The 24,098-nt window shown below is 39.4% G+C and overlaps 2 protein-coding genes across 5 annotated transcripts; both read right to left on the bottom strand.

Annotated features, from left to right (window-relative positions):
* Positions 1-647: 647 nt before the first annotated feature.
* Positions 648-11,903, bottom strand: hs2st1b (heparan sulfate 2-O-sulfotransferase 1b). 3 transcript variants are annotated; one of them, XM_071487222.1, is made up of 8 exons: positions 11,714-11,903; positions 11,241-11,350; positions 8,510-8,748; positions 5,127-5,212; positions 4,572-4,710; positions 4,361-4,458; positions 3,176-3,333; positions 648-1,966 (listed from the first exon to the last, which is right to left on the bottom strand). In XM_071487222.1, exons 1-8 carry the CDS (start codon positions 11,761-11,763, stop codon positions 1,746-1,748), a joined length of 1,101 nt encoding a protein of 366 aa, XP_071343323.1. In that variant the 5' UTR covers positions 11,764-11,903; the 3' UTR covers positions 648-1,745. The 3 variants fall into 3 exon arrangements, with proteins under 3 accessions (XP_071343323.1, XP_071343325.1, XP_071343324.1); XM_071487224.1 differs by having other exon boundaries at positions 11,636-11,881; XM_071487223.1 differs by having other exon boundaries at positions 11,241-11,881.
* Positions 11,904-18,833: 6,930 nt separating this feature from the next.
* LOC139626803 (claudin-18-like) lies at positions 18,834-23,321 on the bottom strand. Of its 2 annotated transcripts, none has more exons than XM_071487298.1 (5): positions 22,972-23,321; positions 20,862-21,026; positions 20,630-20,768; positions 20,426-20,539; positions 18,834-19,768 (listed from the first exon to the last, which is right to left on the bottom strand). In XM_071487298.1, exons 1-5 carry the CDS (start codon positions 23,189-23,191, stop codon positions 19,627-19,629), a joined length of 780 nt encoding a protein of 259 aa, XP_071343399.1. In that variant the 5' UTR covers positions 23,192-23,321; the 3' UTR covers positions 18,834-19,626. The 2 variants fall into 2 exon arrangements, with proteins under 2 accessions (XP_071343399.1, XP_071343400.1); XM_071487299.1 differs by lacking the exon at positions 22,972-23,321 and adding an exon at positions 22,278-22,553.
* Between the last annotated feature and the right edge of the window lie 777 nt (positions 23,322-24,098).

Below are 24,098 nucleotides of genomic sequence, written 5' to 3'. Positions count from 1 at the left end.
TGATTTGTTGCACCACCTCTTTGACCAAATACTCCATCTAACAATCCAACATGAAATTTCTAACAACTTGTTCATGTCCTCCTCAGGATGACTTGTAGTAACATGATCATGTCTTTTCTTCTAGCGCCATCATCAGGTCAACATTTCAGTGTGTCCATTACTTTGGTTTATGACTAAATATTAGGTGTGGTTAGTGTTTTGCGCTAAATAGCACATGTTAGCATGCTAACACACTACATTAATTTGGTTAACATGTTAAACATGTAATAGGCATACGTGGAAGTTCTGCCATAACTGCACAGTGAGCAGACATGAATAATATTCATGCTGTTCAACAATGTAACAAAAGATGCTACTGAGTTGCACTATGGGAAATGGAAGAACTAAGGATTTTGGAACTTGTCCTAGTGACTAAAAGTCAGGGTGGACTTTGCTGCTGCACTAGTGATAACAAAGCTTTAAACAACCACGATATCAAATGGAGTACCCCTTTTGAAAAATAATTTTTGAAGATCGAGTGGTACCATTAAAAGCACCATGCAGTGATAACAAAGGCTTCAGTGTTCCCTGTCACTCTTTGCTTATCATCACATGACACAATCAGCAACTCTTAGTAGAGAATACAGTAAGAATAACATAAGCCAAGATATTTGCAGATTGTATTTATGTTTAGGTTGTTAATGCAGTGGGTGTAAAACAGAACAAAACAGGAAATGCAGTTCATAAGAAAAAAGAGGGAACATGATTGTAGGAACACTGGATGAAATGAAAAACCAAGAAAAAAAAAACGTCCTATACATTGTAATAAAGGCACTATCACTTCAACCTCTCGCCTTGTGTCTTTCTGCTGGAAATAACCCTGTGGCCAAGTCAAAGCTGTTTAACCCTGTACTCCAACATCCAGCTCACCTTAATACCTAGCTCCATGTGGTCCTTTCACAGACTAAAAAACAGCAGCAATCAGTTATATCAAATATGCACATCATTATCTGTGATAAAATACTGATACAATGTGTCAAACATGTCTAAAAATTGAGAACATCTCAGCGGGATAAAAAATTACTAGTCACGCACCAAGGGATGCAATGGTCCGATCTATTTTCTGTTGCTAGTGTTTGGTCCAAAAACATATCACTGCATGTTAATACAGTCTGTACAAATTCACTTTGCGTCTGTGTTTTGTTTTGTAACAGTTACATATTCTGTAATTTGTAAACAAGTACTGGTGCACCTAAAATGTTCTGTGCAAAGAACAAAAATATATAAACCAGATGAACTTGTTTTGATTTCCAATCATACGTGCACAAAAAAAACAAAGGTTTTAAACTTGTTGAAACTAGTTGAGCTTTTCTTCTTTTATCTCAATGGTCCACCCAAAAAAACTAAAAACACTACTGAACAATAATAATCCTTGTGTTTGGGTTTTCAGATGTACCACATTCAGTATCTATTTCAACAGAAATTCTTTCTCACAGCTCAAACTGAAAGTTTATCCATGTTCAGTTTTCTCAACAGCTGCAGAGCAATAAAAAACATTAGACACATTCCTTGTAGAAATTCCACAGTACAGTCTGAAAAGGCTTTTCTGTACTACAACAGGGTGAACATTAGAATCCCAGAAAAAGTGGGATTACAGGACCAATTAATCCAGCATAGCGTTTCTCTTCGTGTCCCAGTGTCTACGACTTCTAATAGAGTTTTTGTCAGTTCAGCCCTTGTCACTACTCTCTGGCTACATTTCCATTTCACTTTGGGTAGATCTTTTCATAGAAGAAGCTCTGGGCCAGGACATAGAGTTCTCCGTCCTTTTCCCTGACAGCGTGGGCACGCACAAACTGAAACTGTTCGAGGGCAAACTCGTAAAACTCATTTTCGATTTTCCAGATGTTAGACTGCTGCAGCTTGGCTATTGTCTCTTTGGTGGGAGGCTTCTTCTCAGTGGTCTTTCGCAGATGGGACTTCTTTCCTGGAGTAACATGAGGCAGACAGTTTAAAGGGTCTGTCAATCTGGGCAACACAGGGTTACTCCTGATTGTTAGGTGGTCAAAATTAGAGGTCGACCAATTATCAGGCCTGGCCGATTATTGGGGGCCGATATTAGGCATTTTGCCGATTATCGTATCGGCGTTTTATTTTAACGATCACCAATATTATTAAGTAATTACAAAATGCGCTACTGTAGCTCCGCCGCCGTCTCTTCCTCTGTGCCATTTGCTCTCAAGCCACTGTTTCATTTAATGTCCCGCCCACAACAATCTCTGATTGGCTAGATGTCACGCGAGTAATAGCCAATCAACACTGAAGCCTTGCTGTCACTCACACGACACTCGCACACGAGCGCAGTGTGAAGCCCCGAGGAGGAGATGAGGAGAGAGGAGAGTTTCGGCTGAGTGTGGGCTGTTGCTGAGGACTGAAGGTAAAGCTGCTGATGTTTCCCAAGTGAAAACATTACTGTCCTCCACAATTAAGTTGCAAAACACCACTTGGCTCCTGTGAGCTATTTCCATAATGAAAAGTCTGCCCAGTTTCCCAGTTACACCGCTGAAAATGTTAGAATAACGAACCTTGTTGCGGTGATAACGTGAGCCTGCAGTGTTACCTGTAATGACCAAGTGTTAATAGAGTTATGTAGCGGCGACAGCTAATGTTGCAACAGGGACTTATTTGAGCTTCATCTCTGCTTATCTTACTTAGTTACATTACAGTACTTACATTACTCATCCCTATGAGATGGTGTTTTCACATGTTATAAGTGACGTTAGCTGACAACAACGTGGAGTCTCTTACTGCTAATTTCAATGTGTTACCAATTGTCCATATAAATGACTAGAGAAAAAAGTGCAGTTATTTCTTGCACTTAGTTCATAAGAGGGCAGTTCCAGAATCCTCAGGGAGCTCATTTTATTTCTTCATTTTTTATTTAAATTTCATGTAAAAAGTTTAAGTATTGATAAACATTAAAGGCATTTAAACAAAGTTTTGTGTTGCAAGTTTATAAAATTTAAAATTTTGACAGAGATTTTCATTTTTACTGTAAATGCATATCAGTTCCAAATATCAGTTATCGGCCTCATTAATTAGTAATAGTCGGTATCAATATCGGCCCTGAAAAACCAATATCGGTCGACCCCCAGTCAAAATGAATGCTGTGTGATGATCTGCACTGTGTTGGTACCTGTCCTGTAGAGCTCTGTGGCCCCCTTGAAGAAGCGCGGCAGTGCCGCTTCCAGGATCATAATGAAGTCCTCCAGCTCCTCAGTGACTCCGACCAGCAGGTACTCATTCACCAGGTTGTATTTGGCCTGTTCCAGGGCCCATCTACTGCCTACATTCCTGCACACAAAGAGGCAAACACTGATCGTAAAATACTATCTGTACATCCCAGATCAATCAGGTCAGTGTTTCTACCTGATGTCATGCAGATAAAATTCTGTGATATGTCTTTTTGCCATGTGCTGTTGATGCTGAATGCTCCATGATTACTTTCACCATGTGCTGTAGGGCTGAACTATTTCAGGAAAATATATAATTAAATTTTTTCAAAACAATATTGTGATTGCAATTTATATTGCAATTCTTTCCTGTTTCTATTTGTGGGAAATATTATTATACGATATATTATAAATACAAAAATATCTTGTTTCTACATTCATAGCATCAGATAAAACAATGCAGTTGCTTATTGTTGCAAAAGGATCTATTTTTTTTTTTAAACATGCAGTTCAAGAAAAGTCAACTTGCCGAGTTTTTATAAAAATAGAGCTCAGAGTTAAAAAGCATGCAAATCACAATTTGGAAGTAAAATCAAGAGGCACTTGGATTCCCTTACATCCCGCCATGATCTCCACTTTCACCTCATTAATATGCAAATGTATGCAGAGAAGCACGCCAGAAGTACCTGTGGTGCAAGTATGAAGTTTCTACAATGCATTATTCTTGAGTTATTGTTTAAAGAAAAAAAAAATCAGTTTCCTCCTAATCAAGCTTATTAGCTCATAATTAGCAGAGATTTTTTTTTACAGACATGTTTTGTCTTTGCACACTACATATCCACAGTCAATCTGTACTCGTTAGCTCTAAGTGTTAAGGCGTTACAGCAATTTCAGGATAATCACTGTTCCCTCATGAACATGCAAATTTATGCAGAAGGGTTCTCTAAAATCTAATCGCATCACCTCGTTCATATGGGACACCACCTGTGGTGTAGGTGTGAGGTTTCTACTGCATATAGTTCTTGAGTTACTGTGTCTAAAGAGTCACAGAGTAAACGCCAGCATGACGAGGTGAGCGCTGTTTAACCCTGATGTGTATTTCCTGTGCTTGTGTTGAGCTTGTGATGCGGCAGGTGCAGCCCGCTCACCAGCACTCTGAGTGGTGGCCACAGAAGAAGGGGATCTGCAGCCAGAGTTTCTCAGGAGCACAGTCAGAGCCGCCTGATGACACACACTCATCAAAGGTCTGGAAGACAACACAAACACTTGCTCTGATGAATGAGTGTGCTGACAAACAAAAGACGTGGAGGGTCGTCAAACAAAACAAACGAGTGAGAGCGATGAGCTGTAAATAAAGACCTTTTTGTCCCCTTGTTTTCTTCGCCGAAGCCCAGGTCTGTAGTCGTCTCCAAAGCGTAGGAAGTAGTAGTAGGACACCAGCCGCTCAATGGGGTCTCGCACCACATTTATGTACGTGGGCTTACCCTTCACACCATATCTACACAGAAAGAAAAGGGTTGACATATTTATTCAAGATTCTACTTAGATTGAACTGACAGTGGTTGAAAGACCAGATGACATAAGACCCTGAGGCAGCCAACTTCATATACCAGGTTTATAGCGTGTTTATTCCACTTAACAATCAGCTCTTCCATTAGTGAAAGGGCCGCAGCATGAGGAAGGACTGAGACGGCAACTTAGCAGGATCTCTCTCACTGAATAACACTTAGACCATTAGGATAATTACCTGTGATCGCTGAAATGATAGTGTCACGGGAGATTAGTACAACAATGCTATTAAGCAACACTAAAGCGCGCGTTAGCAATCAATACATGAACTCCCTTTATCTGCTCCGCTAACTGTTTGTAACCAATCTGGATATTAACGGTATTACAGGAAATGAAGGGCCTTACTTTGAGAAGTCCAGATAAGCTACGTGGCCATGGTAGAAGCCGGGCTTCATCTCTCTCCACGAGGTGACATTCCTGACAAAGCGCACCTGTAGACAAAGATAATGGAAACTAATTACGGAGCAGAAGGGAAACCACGGGAAAGGGAAAAGCACAGCAACAACAAAACAGAGAAAGTACCAGAGAAGGCCGATTTATATTTATGCTCAAAAGACACTGACGGTCCCTATTTTCATGCATGTTATAAAGGCTGCAGTCACAGTCAGTCTCTGCAGGTTTGTGGACACTGTGAGGCGGTTTAGCAGGTTATCTCAAAGGGAAGTCAATCAGCTGACTGCGTGGGTCACAGAATAGTAAGGGTCTACGTTTGGTTTCAGATGCGTGGGCGACACGATGAAGTTAGATGTGCTTCAAACAAAAAAAGGAAAAATGTGAACACAATGTCCTAAATTTTTATACATTTAAACCAACTTAGCAGACGGACAACTTGATCATGCCTCAAATAAAATGAGACAAAGAATAATAATCAGAGTAATGACTCATCAGCACAGTGGAAATACACCATACTAGTAAGGAAAAACAGGTTGCACCACACATTTAAGTTACAATATACAGTGGATTCAGGAAGTATTCACACCCCTTCATTTCTGGCACACTTTATTTAGGATGCAAATTTATTAAAATCAAAAACTGAAATTTCAAAATTATTCAGAGCCTTTGCTGTGGCTCAAAACTGTGTAAAGTGTAGAGTCTGTCTGATTAGACACAGCTTTAAAAAGTACACACCTGTCTATATAAAGGTCTCACAATTCACACTGCATGTGAGGACAAAAAACCAAATCATGATGTCCATGGAACTCTCTGTAGACCTCCGCAGTAAAATGTGGTGAGGCTGAGATCAGGACAGGATATAAAACCAGTGTTTGCAGGAGCACAGTGGAAGTTTGGAACCACCAGGACTCTTCCAGGACTATAGGTGGTGACCAGTAACCCAACAGTCACTAACGGAGCCTCAGAGATGGGACAACCTGCCAGGATGTCACTTTGGTCATTTATGGTAGTGTCTAGACAGAAGCCACACGACGGCCCACTTTCTGCAACAATTCATCAAACAACTCATTACTGTCAACTGACTTCTGTTGTCATGACTGAATAAAGTCACAAGTTGAGTTTGAAACTACGTAGTTATAACTTTGCCCCAAACAATGTCCTTCAAGGAGGAAGGTTAGCCTGTGTGAAGCCTGAAAGTCAAATCTGAGGGCAAAAAAGTCTCACACCACTACACCACTCCCTGCTGCTGGTAAACGACTGAAGGCAACTTGAAGGTGAATCGACATCATTTTCAACTCAGAGCATCTCTTGCACAGGACATAGGAAAATCAAAAAGGATTTTGAAAAGTGACGAGGACAGAACCACTGAGTCACCAACAGATATTATGCCCTGTGTCAATAGTAATTGTATTTACAATGTATGATAAAATGATAGAAGTATGTCTCAACAGCTGTTTGTGCCTTGAAGTACAAATTTCATCAGTTCAAATCAAATTGAACTAATTTCCACAGGCGAGCACACGCCTCCATTTATTACTGTTACAGTGTCTTTGACACTGCGGTTTGAGAGAGTTAAAAGTATGACAAAGTAAAACATATTCCCCAGTGTTGGCCGAGCTAAATGCTATTACTGGAAACAAATTTGAATGTTCCTGTGGTAAAATGAGCTGGGCTGTGGCAGCGGAACGATTCTTTCCCCTCGTCTCTGTTTCATCATGAGCAGAGGAGGCAGACTGTTTGTGAGATGGCAGACAGGATATTACCTTGGCACAAGCAGCCAAAAATAACACTGGCATAGCTTTGGGGCATTTACACTATGTGTCCTAAGCTGCACTGACAGCAGTATAACTGCACCCAGTGTAACAGGCAGTAATGTGTGCTGCTGCCACACACATGCTCTCTGGAGCTTTTACAACAAGCACAGTCTGTGTATTTACAGAAGCAAGACACAAACTTTGTTTTCTTGAGTTAACTGTGGAAACAAAAATGCTCAAAGGAGAAAAATATACTAAAACACAAGAGACACAGATGATTAACTTGTTTTAAGAATTACAATTTTATCTCTCTCTCATCAGTGAAGTGAGACAGTAATTTGTTTTTCATTGTTTTGGTTCTGTAATGAAGCCCTAACTATAGGGTTCAAGTGCTGACTTTCAGCAGTTTCATCTCCATATTGGGAGAAGGTGAACAATGCAGGGCAAAGACAAGGCTCTGGTCTACCCTGCAGAACAAGGAATTAATGGTCTGTTAGAAAAATGCTACTCAATATCTTCCAGCAGCTATTCTTTATGCTGAATATTACAACCTGCTGATTGTGTGAAAATAACTGTGGATTTAGACTTTCAATCAAAATCCTTAAAGAAAATCTTTTCTATATGCGCCCATGTTAATAGCTGTACGTGTAGGAAATGTGCTAAAATGCTGACTGGGAGAGTGGGAAACCCCTGCTGTCAGGAAAAACAACAGCCAACACTGCAAGTAAAATGTTACTCTGCTGTGGTCAAACGACTCTATAGTAAACCTGCACCTTCAGTCATTTGTAAAGACACAGCATCAGCGTCTTCTCAATATGGTGACACGCTAAAACTAATCAAACTCTTCTCAGCCTCCACAACAACTTGAGTGTGGGCAGTGTGTGAATGTCTTCCATAGCGACGTAGATAACTTATGGAAGAAAAGCCTGGAATACAAACAAGGCAATTCAGCCACTTCAGGAGCAGTGTTTTCTGTGGGAAAGAATAACTCCTTTTGGAGTGACATGATGACACACACACACACACACAACGTGAAAACAATACCAGCCTCGCTGTCACAGCTGGAAGAAACAGAATTCACAGTCAGAGACTTCACTGACAAACACTGCTTACGAAGTTCTGCACTGTGCAGATGTTAGATAAGGCTACTGATGGGGCAGAGCCCCTGTAATTAATATAACAAAGCTCTTACATTCATGTGAAAATGTTTCATGTTACAACTAGTACAACTCTGGCCACAACAATGAGCTATTTTTAATTCCAGATTTAAGTTGTGATGATCAAAGTGCCCACAAGCCTGTCATGATCTGAGCATCTGTGGTGCCAACAAACGACTTGTCGACCTTTGTTTCTTCTTTGTTGTGTTAACGACAGTATGATTCGTACTAAGACAGAAATGTGCTCTAATTTGGAAATGTGACGACCATATTTTATTTGCCGTGGGGTAAAAAACTAAACTATTTGCAGTTATAGAAAAATAGTTTATACACTCTAATAAATTACAACCTGTCATGTTTTGTATGAGACTTTGACATCTCTGAGCTTGCTCTGGCTTGCACTACTGCTTCCAAATGTTCTTACCTGGTCTTGTAAGGACATGACTGGGTTGTTTTTGGTGGTGTTGATGTGCAGGACGTGGAAGCGATTTTTCCCACACAGGTCGTAGGCAATGTTAGTGAAGGATGTGCTGGCAGTCTTGGGCACTCTGTTGTAGATGATGACCGTGTCGTCTTTCTCCGACAGCGGCGATAATTCCCGCCCAGTGTCTTCACTGTGACGCTGCTCTACTTCAGCCACCTCGTGTCTGGCAATGACGTGTTCTGAAGAGGCAGGAACCGTGATATTTACCATTAATAATCAGACATATACACCTTTCAAAAGACTGTCAAATACAGCAAATCTCGGTTGATTAAATAAGCAAATCAATAAAGCTTCAATTTATATGATTAGAGACTGGCTGCTTTCCTCTGCTGCCTGGATTCTAATGAGAAAGTTAGTTGATGCTTATCGTTATTCCCATTTGGCAGCAAACACAGCAGGTGTGGGGCCACCAACACAACAATAAAGACAGAGACAGACATGCATCCGTTGTATAAATGAACAAATGGTTTTAAATTAAGGCCAGTGAGGCTTGTTGGGAAGCCTTAATTAAGGAAAACAACACAGCCCTTCAAAACACAATTGCATCAAAACAATTAATTAAGCTTCTGATGATAACATTAACAGGAGGCATAACTAAAAGTGTCTCCTCTCACTTCTGTTCTCCATTGCAATGTTAATTAAGGCCAATTACAGGAACGGTCTTATGAGTATCTCTCACACAGGCTGTGTCGCTGACTGTATGGAAGCATCCCGCTGCCCAGCTGGCCCCTCAGTGTCTGACAACATGAGGAGGGAGAACACTCAGAGGTTGGCGGCCGGGTGTCTGCAGGATGTTCATGACTCTCCATACTTCTTTTTTCTTTTTCTTTATTAAATGACGTACACACTGATACGCCTCACTGCACTTTACTGAACAAACTATGGGAAGCATTACAGTACAAAATAAAGGCACAGACATAATGTCCACGCCCGCAGATAGCTGCAGATTTCAACGCCATTTGACCGTCTTTTGTATGGCTTCAGACAAGAATCAGATAAATGTGGGTAATGCCGGATCTCCTCGCACAACCTCTCTTCAAAACCAGAATGCATTTTGTTTTCTAGAGCGCACATGCGTGGACAGTCCACACGGACACAAACTCTGGGTTGTTGGCAGACACTGGCACAGGCGTCTGCACGGACATGGGCGGATGACATCATTTACATCACAAAGGTAAGGATTGGCCTTAAGGCTTTTCATCCAGCAGCTCTCTACATAAGTAAGTCCTGCTGTGCAGTGAACCAAAATGAGCTGTTTCTATAATGGTTCAAATCTGGGTCAACTATGTTGCTACTGATGTCTACGATGTTCAACTGACATTTGAATGTCAGTTTCTCTCTATTAAGGCCAAGTCATAACTTCTGTGTCAGCGAGAGTCCGCTTTAAACCTGCTTTTATTACAAACCTTTTCCACAGCATGGCACTGGCTCTATTCAACTCTACTCTACTCGCCTTTTTTGGTTTTCCATCAGGCAAAAGTTGTGCATAGTACCTGGTACTTTTTTTTTTGGTATAACCTAAGCTTCCGAGTGAGCTGAGCCAGTAGAAAAAGGTGACACGAACACACCGCTGGTCACAGAGAATCTTTATTACTGTTGTTGTTGTGGAAGAGGGGATGTTCTGAATAAACCGGCCATTTTTAAAACAGCTAAGCACCTGTACACCGTTAGATATTGTACTATACTTTTAGTTTGGCAACCCACAAAACCACGCCACGGCCAGTTGAGAAGGTGTTGATGTTTCTCTGTTTGGTATCCCTCTGATATCCTCCATTGTTCCTCCATGTGTGTGTCTAAGATGATGTCACAATAGCTTTGTGCATCTTCGCTATAGTAATGACGCCACAGTTAGGGGATGCTATCTGCAGTGGAAAAAGAAGTACCTGGTACCAAAAGCAAGCAGAGTTGGGTCGATACCATGCAGTGGACAAAATGTCATTAGAGTTGGAGAGGAATGGTGGGCAGTCTCTTAACCCAGCAGGCTAACAATGAGATGAATTTAAAGAAAGGCCAAATTTACCAGACATCAATCTTTCTGAGAGTAAATACTTCTTTACCTCCTGGCGAACTATGAGCTATTTGCAACCTACAGTATTTAATAAATGCTACAGGTCTGCTTTACGGATGGAGCCACTTCTAAGATCACATAAGAAGAAAAGCTCAGTGATGTGTCATTTAGACTGACTGCATATCCATACAAAAATTCTTCAAGCCTGCACTGACACGTTGTATGCATCCAGTTTTTTCATTTGACTGACATTTGCAGAGCAATGGACTGAGTTGAATATGTTGTGACAGCTGAGACTGATGATGAGGGTGTACTAGGAAGAAAACCAAAAATGACGTTTACAATTGAATGTATTATGGTCTTTTCCATTAGTCACCAGCTGCTAATTCATTAATGCAGACATTGGCAGACATTTAAATAACCCATAAGTACCAAGCCAGACATTAGTGTTAAGCTTACAGACCTTCCTCTGCAGAATAAACTGTATGTAGTGAAAACTGTTGTCAAGCTTTCCCTTCATGTGCCTCACACCCCGGCTCTAAACTCAACTGTTTTGCCACCAACATTTTGACGGACACCGTGTTAAAGCACTCTGCATGAGCACGGAAATGCAAAGCAACAATCTTGTGTTTACAAACTTCGCCAGCTTTGTTTTGGTCTTACCCAGTTTGGTTCGTGACTCCTCCAGGTTCTGGATCTGGTTCTCAATAAAAAGCATCGCCACTCCAAATGCCAAAACAGCCAAAAGCTGGATCTTGGGCGGCATCATGATCCTTAAAAGCCCCATCAATCAATCACTCAATCAATCACTCACATGAATCATACCGCGGGCACAGACAGTGAGGGGTCTGGGGTCCGCTGCTAGTGGCTAACCCCGCACAGCAGGTGCTAGCTTGTGCAGGTGACAAACTAAGTTGCTTCACTTTAGCAAATCAAAACAAATTTGGCTAACGTTAACTGCTAAGTGCCATTAGTTGTTGCAGGAGTGTAAGGCCGGACGGCAGGATTAATTTGATGTTAGCCAAAAAAAACAAACATCAGCTAGCTTCTCTACTAACATTTTAAAGCCACGCAATGGGCATGCTAGCGCCTCTTAAGTATGAGGACCGCGGCCACTCCGCGTTTCCAACCCGCACTTGCTGTGTTTGATCCCCGCTGACAGCGCGGAGACTCCGCGAACCTCCATCCAGTTAAACACCACTTGAAACCGGAGGAAAAGAAATCGTTGAAAGCTACTGCAGAGTCCTGAGTTACGTGCAGAGGTTTGTTAGAGCAAGTAGCTTTACTGGAGCTCGGTCTTCTTCTATTTGGTGTTTACTGGAGGCTCTTCAACCAGTGTTAGGGAGGCACGCCGCCGCCTACCGGGCTGGAGTGTGTACTATGCTACAGGTCGGTAAATCAATAGAGTAAAAAAAGAGAATAAAAACCCAAGTTAAACCTGTTATCCTCTGCAGAACTACATCTTTTATTTCCTTTTATCTATCACTCGCTCTCATTTTTATTAAAGTTTCTCTCCTGATATCTTTGAAACTCTGTAAAATTGCTCTGCTATGATTAATATTTAGTTTGACATGGTTTTCCCACATAAAAAGAGAAAAAAAAAAAAAATCAAAAACTGGGGCTCTAAGCACATCTACACTTACTTCCTCATTGCATCATCTGGATCAGGTCTTACGCCCCGCCCACCACCGCTGCTTGTGACAACCTTGATTAGGAGGAAATACTAGAGAGACTCAGCCACATGTTTGAGCCTCAGTCAGACCCAGACCGAGGAGTTTGTTGTGCACCAAAATCTGTAACTAGAAGACGTATCAGAACAAAGCGTAGTTAATTGGTTGTGTAGTTTGTTAGCTTGTAACTGGTAGTGGCTGACACAGTGTTAGTGGCTGTGCTAATGCAAACTCCCATTCTCTGTATTATCAAGGGAGCAGCACGTATCAAGATAGTTAGCGTTAGAGGAAACATCTGAGAAACTCAGCAACACGTTTGAGCCTCAGTCAGACCCAGACTCAGATGAGGAGTGTGTTGTGCACCAAAATCAGCAGATATATCAGAACTGTCAGGGTAGTTGGCATCTTTTATTTGTTTATGCTGTTTGTTAGCTCGCAGCTGGCAGTGGCTGACACAGTGTTAGTGGCTGTGCTAATGCAAACTCAAGGTTTCAGGTTTATTTTTGCCCCTCATCCCCCCAAATTGGTGGGACTGATTTCTTAGTTAAATGACGTACAAAACCCTCACTGACTGAATCAGTTTTTATGAGACTGTCATTTCTTCACTGCAGTTCCAAGGTAAATATTCTGTTCTATTCTATTCTATTCTACTCTATTCTGCTTATTTTGCTCATTGTTTTATATAAAATACATCATTTGGACATATTAACAGGTTAAAAACTTGATTTTTTTTATCAGAGGGTGTCTTTAAGATCCTTTCCTGCCCTCCCTCAATAATCTAATTTCATTTCCTTCATCTCTATATCTATTAAAAAGCAGAACATGTTCTCAGTACATGACACCACTGACACAGATGTGATGGTCTCTTTCCAATTAAATACAGAGAGGAATGAAACGAGCCCAAACTTTAACAAATTCTCTGAACCACAGTTATATTTGTAACTCTTTTGCCATGACATTGATTAATCAGATGATTGTTTTGGCCATTTTATTTTTGGCAGTAAATTTAGTAGGCTAAATGCTAGCTAGCCTACAGTCTGGGTTCGTTTCTCAGTTGTAGCTACATGCATTGCGCAATTCACATTTGTGTGGATTCAGTATTTGTCTCACTTCAGTCAAACATTGTAACCAGTTCTTCTGAGTATTTTTATGATAATAGCAAGTGACATTTCAAGCAAATCATACATTATCCATATATCACACAGTATTAAAATGAATAATCTACTTTGTGTGGCCTTTGAAAACAGACCTACAAAAAAGAAATGAGTAGCATATAGAAACACATTATTTATTAGTGACAGTATTTCACAGTATTAGACGAGCAAACGTATTTCATAATTCATCATTTTCAATAAAAATGTATGAAGTAAAGAAATAAGAGGAGCCAATATATTGTATATTTGCATTTGCAATACAAAAAATTGATGAACAATATCAAACTCTAAACTGTTAAAGAAATGTGTATTTGTTAAGATCAAGAAATTTGAATGTAGTTTTAGCAAACATTTCACAGAAACTGGACTGATAATAATGTCAGTGGAACTTACAGTTACTGATACAATAACATGTTCAGGTATTTCATCTTATAATGGAGCTGATCACAGCCTCAAAGGTCAAACAGAAGCTGGTTCTCTGCTGGGTAAACTACTGAAAACAGGTGTGGTCTCAAATAAGTCTGCTTCCTCATCCACTGTGAGGAGGGAAGTGTGGCAAGATAACTCACAAAGTTATCAGATCATTGGGGATCTATCTGGTAATCACAAGTTCTCATATTGTTTTCTGTTTGAAATCATGACAACTTCTGCTTGGCACACACTGCACAGAAACATTTCAGAATACATCTCTGGTCACAGTTCTCTCACAGTTCTTGGGCATATTGATGACATTTTATTTGTTGTAATACATGAGCAATCTAGGTACATAGTTGCACAATATTCACTCAGTTTCTTTGTCCATCTAACTAATAACTAATAAAATCTAACAGCCCTTTGTTGAAACAGTTTCACCAATTTGTTGAGTCAACTGTATGGTTATTTAGGAGGATGCAGATTCTGGTGTGCTTTAACTGTCATGTAGAATACAGAGTGTTTTTTATATATTTTGTCGACCCAAGCTACATCACTTAAATATTTGAAACATCTTTCAGAATAAGACGAAGGCTGAATCCAGCCTTCAGTCTCATGTCATCAGAAACTTTGAGCCATGCTGACTTTCACTGCAAAACCAGTCAACTCCTGACAGCTCTGATGTGAACCAACATCGCCTTTTAGCAAATCTGTAAACTTGTGTTTTTCTGTTTGTTCCACATGCATAAGTTCAAAAGGCCTTTTTCACAGCTGACATTTTGACGTGTCACAGCAGGAAAAACACAAGTGTCACTAGAAACATTAACGACAGCTCTGTTCTATTTCAAGTGTCTCATTTAGCCCTGTGTGACAGCGAGCCAGCATCAATAATACCAGGACCCTGAAACTGAAGCAGTTAAATGGAATCCAGCCATCATTCATTTCATTATTTATACCTGTACTTTATGTGTTTAGCATATATACAGTACTTTTTTTTGCGCGATCATCTACTCTCATTCATATGCACAATATGCAGAACAGATTGGACATGTCTATTTGCTAATGTAAGAACAAAAAAGAAAAGCAGTTATTAGATGTTCTGTTAACTGGTGGTTTAGCTGAGTGAACTGACATTTAAAACTACTGAGGATGTCTGTGTTTAAGATAAGATCTTAACCGGTTCAGTGCAGTACCCTTAATACCGACTCACTGTTCAGAAGTGATGGGTTAATGTGTGTGTGTGTGTGTGTGTGTGTGTGTGTGCATATTTGTCTCAAGTGCTCCACTTCTGTTTATCAGCAGGGATTATAAGAAGGGCTCCCTCAAGAGTTGCTGTATTGTTTGGCAGAGTGTAGCTGTCCTAACTGTGGCAATATAAAAACAATATACTGTAATGTCATATATATGTTTCTGGGGCGCTCCTCAGCAAAAGCAGGTGCTGAAGTCTTGACCATCTCAGCCCAGACTGTAGTCCTGCCATGGGTCGGTGGTGAGTGGTAGTCAGTGGTCAGAGGTAGCCTTCTCTATCACCAAGCACAACACTATCACACTATAGCCTATAGAAATACAGTTTTAAAAAATGTGAAGGAGAGAGTATGGATGCTCCATCACTGAGATTGTGGATAAGGAGCTTATGGATTGTATTGGTCCCTATAATCACATATAATCAAACAAAATTCACTTTCTCTTGCATCAGCTGAGGAGTTGTTGCACTATCGTTTTGCCCATGTAGACATGTAATATACTTTATGACGTATTATAATATATGTGATGTATTATCATATACATCCTCTGAATATAGGAAGATATAAGTTTATAAGGTATGTGAGTAGCCCATAGTAAAATTTGTATATGCACATACATTAAAGATATGTATATAATAATTTTTTATATGATATATCATGTTGCAAGCATATATGTGATATATATATTTAATTTATATATGTATCTAATTAAAATAACATACATATAAAAATTCAATATCCTATGTATGTTTTTCCTATTAATTTCTCAATAATGTTAAACATGTCTATCTTCACCGTCTGGGAAAGTTGTCTCAGACCTTTGAAACCCACTGCCTGTCAATATACAATATCAATATACTGTATATTGACAGGCTCTTGGATGCATATATATATTTATTTGATTAACATAAGCAGACATACATAAACGTACATATTTGTAAGGACAAGACATATAGGCCTACATATATTTCATATATGGAAATTCAACATATGTACATATATTACTTTTGTGTATGAGTTATATTGTTCTTTTTTTCTCTTCCTATGCTTTTTAACATGTATATTGTTACTGATGAGATTAAGCTTGATGTGGCATGTCCCAGCCTCCACCCACAGCTGCCCAGCTCCATTGTTTCACCACTTGCCTTCAGGGTTTGTGCTGCCTCAGCTGGAACACAGCTGTTGTCTGAGCTGGAGCCATTTTCCATTGACAACAATAACTGTAACTGGAGCTCCACTTCTATCCTGCGTCACTACAGACTGTCTCTTGCTGTTGCTCAGACCTACTTCTTTTTGGAGACAATGCTGGAGCTGAAGGACATGGAGGCAAAGGTACTAAACAACAGCAGTCTTCGGCTCTTTATCCTTGTATATAAGTAAAACTGCAGCAGTGGAAGTGCTGTAACTGACCTATACAACAAAACAAAGTGGACATTGTAATGTTCTACTCAAAGAAACAAAATGTGCTGCAATGTATTTGGTTGAAAACGTCCCCAAAAGTGCAACTTTGTGTCACTTCAAGAAAGTGTTTTGTAATAAAAACAAAGAAATGAAGAGGCTCTACTCTTTGCCACTGGAGATTTTTTGGGTGCTACCATCCAGGAGCACCCTAAATATGAATTAAAAGGGCATGCACTAACAAATTTTCTTATTACATTTGTCATTTGTATCTAATTACTAAACCACTAACAAAAGTCCACTGAACAAGGAATGAAATACATTTTTTCATACTGATCAGCCAGTAAGTAATGTGAGCAATTCAATGCAAATTTCTGCAATCTGAAAATTGGCTGTTGTAAAATTAACTTCAAACCACAGTACACTACATCAAATGGTGACATTATACATTGTCCCATACAAAGAATAAATAATGAATATCAATATGTGAGAATATTTAGAGCTCATTTCTGCCCTTTGATTTATGTTCTTACCAACATTTTACGAACTTCATAATTCATAATCTCATAAAAAGTACATGTCCTGTGTGTGAGCCACTTGTGTCTGATTGGCTGGGACTAATGCAGTACGTGGCAAGAAGTAAGCTGCAAGCACCAAAATGTGGTGAATGGTCTCGGAGTGATCAGTTAAAAGGAAGGCAGCGGAAAGATTGAGGACCCTGCTTCACCATCAACACAGCAGTAACTGTCTCCAGGCCAGTAGGTGGTGCCAGAGCTCCAAGGATGAAGCTACACTGGTTGGATTAACATTGTCCAGCCTCAGCAAGACAAAGTGCTTTTTTAAATCCAAGTAAATAGGAACTAAAAGTCAGCAAACTCTGAATCTGAGAAGTAACAGGCCTGAGTTTAGGCCTTGTTAGAGACTTGGATGGATAGTTCAGACAGAAGACTTATCTACAATTGTTCTCATAACTAATCAAAATAAAGACCTTATGATCACCTCCTACACATGATTATGCTTCTCTAACTGTAGCTAGAAACACACTTTAGACCGAATTATGAAGTCACTGCAATTAATGCACCTCACAGTGGTTCCTCTGATTCCTCTTTCCCCACCCTCTTACTTCATCCAGTCATTGATCATTAAAACTATCCTGTTTGCAAACATTTCCTGATTGTTACATAGCATATAAAACAGCTTGTGTCCATAACAGGGTAGGCAGTAAAAATTGTTTGTATATGTGATATTACATCAGATTTTCCACAATCTGTGATGCATTAGGAAATATCTAAAGGACTGATAGTGGGAAGTGGGCAATCTTTTACAAAGGGTTACAGAACTTGCCAGTCTGCCCTCACCTGACCTCTCAACTCATGAGCCAGGCAGGTGATGTCAGAGTGTGTTCACTGCAGGCCAAGGCCCAGTCTCCTCTAACAGGGAGGAGACTGTGAGAAAGACTAAGCAGAGAAGTGAAAAGTCATTTTCTTAATTACTTTGGTACAATTCATAAGACAAGTAATGAATCTCTTTTAGAGTGATTACATGTTACTACCTACTTATTACTTTCATTAATTGTTTTATCAGGAAATGTGATTTCATGGAAATCATCTAAACCCTTCTCTGCCTGTTCCCTGGAAAATTAAGACAAATCCCAGAGGAGTAACAGAAACTGTGCTGGTATCAAAGACCAGTCCACATACATACAGAGCACAGCGTCTGACCAGTGAACAAGGCTTACATCAAAGATGCAGTCTGAGGGAAACCATTTGTTTTATTCAATTACCATGAAACAATGTGAGAATTATTTTATTTATAATATGGTGCTGGAGGCCTGGAGATAACAGGTAACTACCATGGATAAACTGATGACCACTGCATTTTCTTGATAACACTAATAGGATAAACAACAACACAATCATCAATATGGGTGTTTGTTTCAGATGGTTTGATCATTACTTGTATGGCCTTGTACACAAAAAATGAATTATTTTTTTCTGGTGAACAGTGGGTGTAATTTCATTTTCTCTCATTCGCTTTGAATTGCATTTGATTTGTCTGAAAAGTGCTATATAAATAAAGTGTGATTGATTGATTGATTGATTGATTGAATTACAGTCTGCAACAGTCAATGATTATAAATGAACATAAATACAACACATGCTAATCTAATAAAACCTACCAACTGAATTAAAAATACAAGTGTGTTTTTGTTACAATGCTGTTGATAGAGATGTATTTCTATAGTTACAGTGTAAGTGTAATACCACTAGTAATAACATATGACATTAGTAATATGCAAATCTGTGTCTAAGATACATCATAAGCTGTAACTGCTGAAAAGTAGTAGTTTTAGCTGTATATTAACCTTTTAAGACAACCCTCATTAATGCAGGTATGACTTTATTTATATTTACATGCATTGTAAAATACATTGAGAAAAATTTATCCAGTTAAACAAACTTTACAAATGTTATTTGGTCAGTAAGGCTAATGATTTTAGCATACTGTGATGTGATTTGAGATACATGGAATTAATTTTTTCAAATGTAATTTCACAACATTAAATTATTGTTAAATAGCATTTTGAAGTGCCATGTACGATACATCAACCATGTATTACTGCTTTTCCTCCAAATGCTAAATATGCAATATATTAGCAAGCTAACGTTACTTTTGTAGTTGCTTCAGTTAGCCTCACAACACATCCACCAGGCAGTTGCTGAGTACATTTTCAGTAACAACTAACTACCACATGAGAAATTTTGTGTTACCTTTTTTAATTTAGTGATTCTTACGTCATATTATAAGTGTGCAAAGTTGCAAACAGCTGATGCAACCAGCTCCAGGTTCTACATTATGCTAATTTTTGGGCTACATGTGGTGGTAAATTTTATGTGAGACAAAAATAAGAATCAGTTTTTATTTGACACAAAAAGAAAAAATAACAACACAAATCACAAAATAGCATTTGATAATTAGGATTATATAAATCTCTTGAAAAAATATTTTTTAAAAACACATCTTAAATGTTTAGCAGTTCTGTTAAATTAAAGAACAGAAAAGTAAAAAAATAGCCACTCTTCCCACCAATGCAGGCAAAAGACAAGAAAACTCATGGATCATCTCAGAGCTGCAGAATATAAAAAACAGGTATCTGTAAAGGGGAAATGATTTACACATAGTCAAATCTCTGGTTCGACTGCCTTCCATCCACACTCTGAGCCTTGTAGGAATCGTTGTAGGCGGGACGTGATCTGGTGTCCGACTTGTAGATAGTGTTTGGAGACGCAGCTTTGTAGGCCATCCCATTGTACCTGAGAATATCAGATAATAATCCATTTTAAATAAAAGAACAGGAAGGAACAAAGATTAAAAGTGTAGTCTGAAGTCTTTGCGGCCCCTGGAGTGAATTATAACATCCAGACTCACAGCAGGCCCAACCTCCTCATATGTGGTCTTTCCATCAATAATGTGAATCGTAAATAAGTCAGAGGGAATATGAATGGTGTGGCCAGGAGAGGAATCTAAGGATCAGTTTATAGTTTTTCTGGCAGCCTTGTAAGCATTTGCAACTCTGCAAATGCAGAGAAAAAAATACAAACACTGTCGTTTACGTTTTGCTGAGTATGTGTCCTTACATTTTAAAGGGACAAAGATTTTTACTGCAACTGATGTAGAATGAAAAAACATATCCAGCAGTGTTATATTGTTGTCCAGCTTTGTTGGAAGCCAAGATTTCTGTCTTTCAGTGCTGTCTTTTTAAAGCGCACAACATACAATCTGCTCTAGTACAATATTTTGCATGTGGTACCTGCTTACTGGACACTTCTATTGGGATTATTGCTCTATTTATCTGCTTTCTCTTTTTTGTTACCTTACTATTCAGAAGGAGAGAAGTTTCTACAGTTCCAACCAGTCCAATTAAAGGTCAGTGGAAATCACAGAAAACTTATTTCAGTGACTGGACATACCGTTGCTTACTATCTGAAGTCATTCCACGGCAGGCCAGACACATCATGATGCCTCCAATGACCAAGATAGCTCCACCGATCCAGCCCACAAAAAGAGCCGGACCAAAAGTATACCTGAAAGGAGATGATAATTATGGTAAAGTGAGTGAAGCTGCTGTAGGAGATTAAACATCACAGTATACTTTCATCTTAATTGATGTTTACCTTGGAGTCAGGGCTCCTGTGAGTCCACCAACGCTCGCTCCTCCATACATACTGAACCCACCAGAGGCGTATGTTGTGAAGCGAAAACTTTGCACAATCAGGTTAGCAAAGGCTGACACCCCAGCAATGCCACAGACACCTAAAATTTAACAAAAAAAATCCTCTGGAATTAGGGCAAAGTGGTTTAAATTTGATGAGAGAACTAGACATTGTGAACAAAGCATTACGACACCTGCAAGAATAAACATGATCCCGGCTGTCAGAGTCATTGTGGCTTTGATGTTGTCCTCCATGTTCCCCATTTTCAAGCACTTTAGTGCAAATATGGCGATCAGACAGCCGATGGCTCCAAGAACAATACCGACAATCATCAAGGCTCGGACGGCTTGGAGCAGAGCTGAAAGGCAAAGGTAGAATGTTCATAAACTCTCTCATCACATCAAATTGATTTGCATTCTACCGATATAATTGATTTACTCAATTACTGTACTTTTACTGTTGGACTTCAACTTGGAGTATTTCCTTTTTATGCAACATAAAACTTACATTACATTTCAGGGGGAATTATTATTTTTACTCTGCTATTGATGGCTTCAGTTAATGGTTTTACAAACAAGAATATAAGTTTGACACATACAATATGATTTTTGTAGATGAAGTAGTTCAAATTAGATTCACCCCTACCAGCTACAGCATCAAAATGCTTCTTACACATCAATGCATCAGTATTAATAATCCCTAAATATAACATAAAACATCAACATTCAGTTATAACATAACACTCTGAAAGGTTCTGTTATACACTGTGAAAACTTATATATTCATCTGATAAGATCATCTCTAGTATGAAAGCAAAACTCATTACTGAGCTCGTAATTTTAACTACCTCAAGTTACAATTGTAGCACATGAACAAATCCTTACACATGTACATATGTGCAGATGGAGGAACAAGGCAAAAGTAAAGTACTCGAGGACAGTCTTTAGGTCACTACTTGCAATTGCTGCTTCAGAATCTCCTAAAACAATGTTTTTCAGCAGTGACAGATTATACTGGTTTTGCTGGTGAACATGTACATCAAGAATATGCTTTAAAAGAGGCTTAGAGAGCTCAACACTCATGGCATTCACTTTCAATTAAAGGACAAAAGGTGAATCAAGGAAAAAAGAACATCGCAATTATGTTTCTTTGTTCAGCAGCAGTGATATAAAATTCATAACTCAAAGCAGTGCATAATATAAAATAGTGACCTAAATGCCATCTTTCCAAGGCCAGAGATATTGTACCTGTATTATTCTAGACTTAAGCCTTTAAAACCTTATATACAATGTGCTCTACACTACATTCAGCTGTTAAGTACAGAGTGTGGAAATGTACTTTACATTGTGTGACACTCTGGTAAAGCTTGTGCTTGCTCAGCTAAGCTTTGGATGTTTCATCAAATTTCCATTTGATTCCCGAGAGACACCATCTTTTCTGCAGTCGATTGCATTTTTATGCAGTGGAGGAAATGGAGAAAATCTGCCCTAAAACCTTCCAAATATTCTTAAGTACCTTCCAAGGTCCTTTGGAAAATGTTCTCCTAATCCACCCTGGTGGAGAAATATTCGATAAACGTCTTTTTTTCCTGTAAGTGTAATTCTCTTACCTGGCAGTCCTAGTATGGTAAAATAAGGCCTGCACTGTGTTGTACCGTATGCTGTCCCTACACATGAGTTCCACAGCCCAGAATAGGTGTAAACATTAGTTACAACTGTAAGAGACCGGTCTTGTAAACTCCACATGTCCATTGCTGTTGCTGCCGATATTAAAAATTGCCCCAGCGCAGACAACATGAATCCTATTAACTGAATCATTGAGACAGCCATTTTAGATGTCCCGCTCAAACAAAGTTACCACCAATGTCATGCAGTCATGAAATGGCAGCGTTGGTGCTGCCTCTTATCATTATGTATGCTTCAACAAGGAACAGGTCTTATCAGATGTTTACTTCAAATTTTCATGAGTCTTTGTCCCAGTTTCGGGAAACAGCGGTGATGAGAGTTTCCCCACCTTCGAGGCAGAGGGTGTGGTCTGACATTTCCTCATTTTTTCCCCCATCATCGTGAGGAAACATGGACCCATATTGATATATTACTCATATCAGATCATTATTGACCCAGATTATTTGCCCAGTGACAACTTGATGAGTAAAATACTTGTTTTACTTTTAGTTATTTTTGGTGATTTTTTTTTTCCTGTTTAGACCAACATACTAAACTTTCTCTCAACTTGTGGATCCATAAGGCCATTTCTTCCTCTACGTGCTGCTTCCAAGTTGCTAAAGACAAAATACAGCATACCTGGCAGTCCCAGAATGGTGAAATAAGGTCGGCACTCTGTGAAACCGGAGCTCTGCCGGACACATGACCTCCACAGGCCCGAGTACGAGTACACGGCCGTCACAGGGTTGTCGAAGAGGTCCTCCGTCGCCCACTGGTCCATCCCTGTTGCTGCGATTATTCCCGCCACCCCTAACAAACTCAGGAGGAAGCCCATCACCTGACAGAGTGTGGCTGCCATGGTGCTGTCTTTTCAGTCAAAAACTCTGTCTAGACCCCTGGATTCAGAAACTAACGACGTTTCCTCAGCGCTGCGGCTTGTGTTTGAGTATGATATCAGCAGGTGTGAAGTTAAGGAGGACTTCACCAGTGACCCTGTTAGTTTGCACACAGTCATGTACAAAAGAGGTTGGGTGGAGCGTATCAGTATCAGTTGAATATGATTAATGCTTGCTTGCTTACTAATTCTGGTTGGTACCATAACATGATGTCGTACTCTCACTGATTATTATTCACAGTCTCTTTAGTTACTTTTTTAATTTAAAAATTGTGTTTGTCAAAAACCTCAGATTGCCAAATGAAACTTCAGACATCGTCCTGTCCATCAGGGTGACGAGTTTCCGTCACTGCTACAATAGTTACACAGCTGCTATTTAAGGCTGATGGCGGATTGATATAAAAATTGATTGAATGAAAATGACTTGTTGACAGTGGCATGGCAACATGAGCAAACAACGCAGCAACTGTCTTCAAAATTTGATTTAGATATTGTTAAATTCTGATTGGTGGTCAGAAATACGTGACATCACAAGTCCCTCCACCAGTGATTAACCAAAACTGTTCTAACATTGGCTGCTCAGAGCTGAAACCTGATTGAGAAAATATGTTTTCAGAGCTTTTAAAGAGAGAGTTTAATTTTTAGAAACATATAACACAGGTCTTCTTTTTACAAACAAAAGCTTGAAGTCATAATCAGTAAAGCATAAAGCACCCCTGCACAACTCAGTGCTACAGCTACTTTCCTGGGTCTGCTGTGACCAGTACCTTATGGTTTGGCTCATTAGCAAACATTAGCAAACGTTTGGTAGAAAGATGTGGAACTGATACCTCTGAGTCCGTTCAGTCACTTCCTTTATGATATTTCTCTC

Source organism: Trachinotus anak, unplaced genomic scaffold, assembly GCF_046630095.1.
Source record: "Trachinotus anak isolate AG129_WGS33_773 ecotype Australia unplaced genomic scaffold, CSIRO_AGI_Tana_v1 ptg000010l, whole genome shotgun sequence".
Taxonomy (NCBI): Eukaryota; Metazoa; Chordata; class Actinopteri; order Carangiformes; family Carangidae; genus Trachinotus; species Trachinotus anak.
Note: the sequence above shows the minus strand (reverse complement) of the source record. Positions and strands in the feature narration are given on the sequence as shown.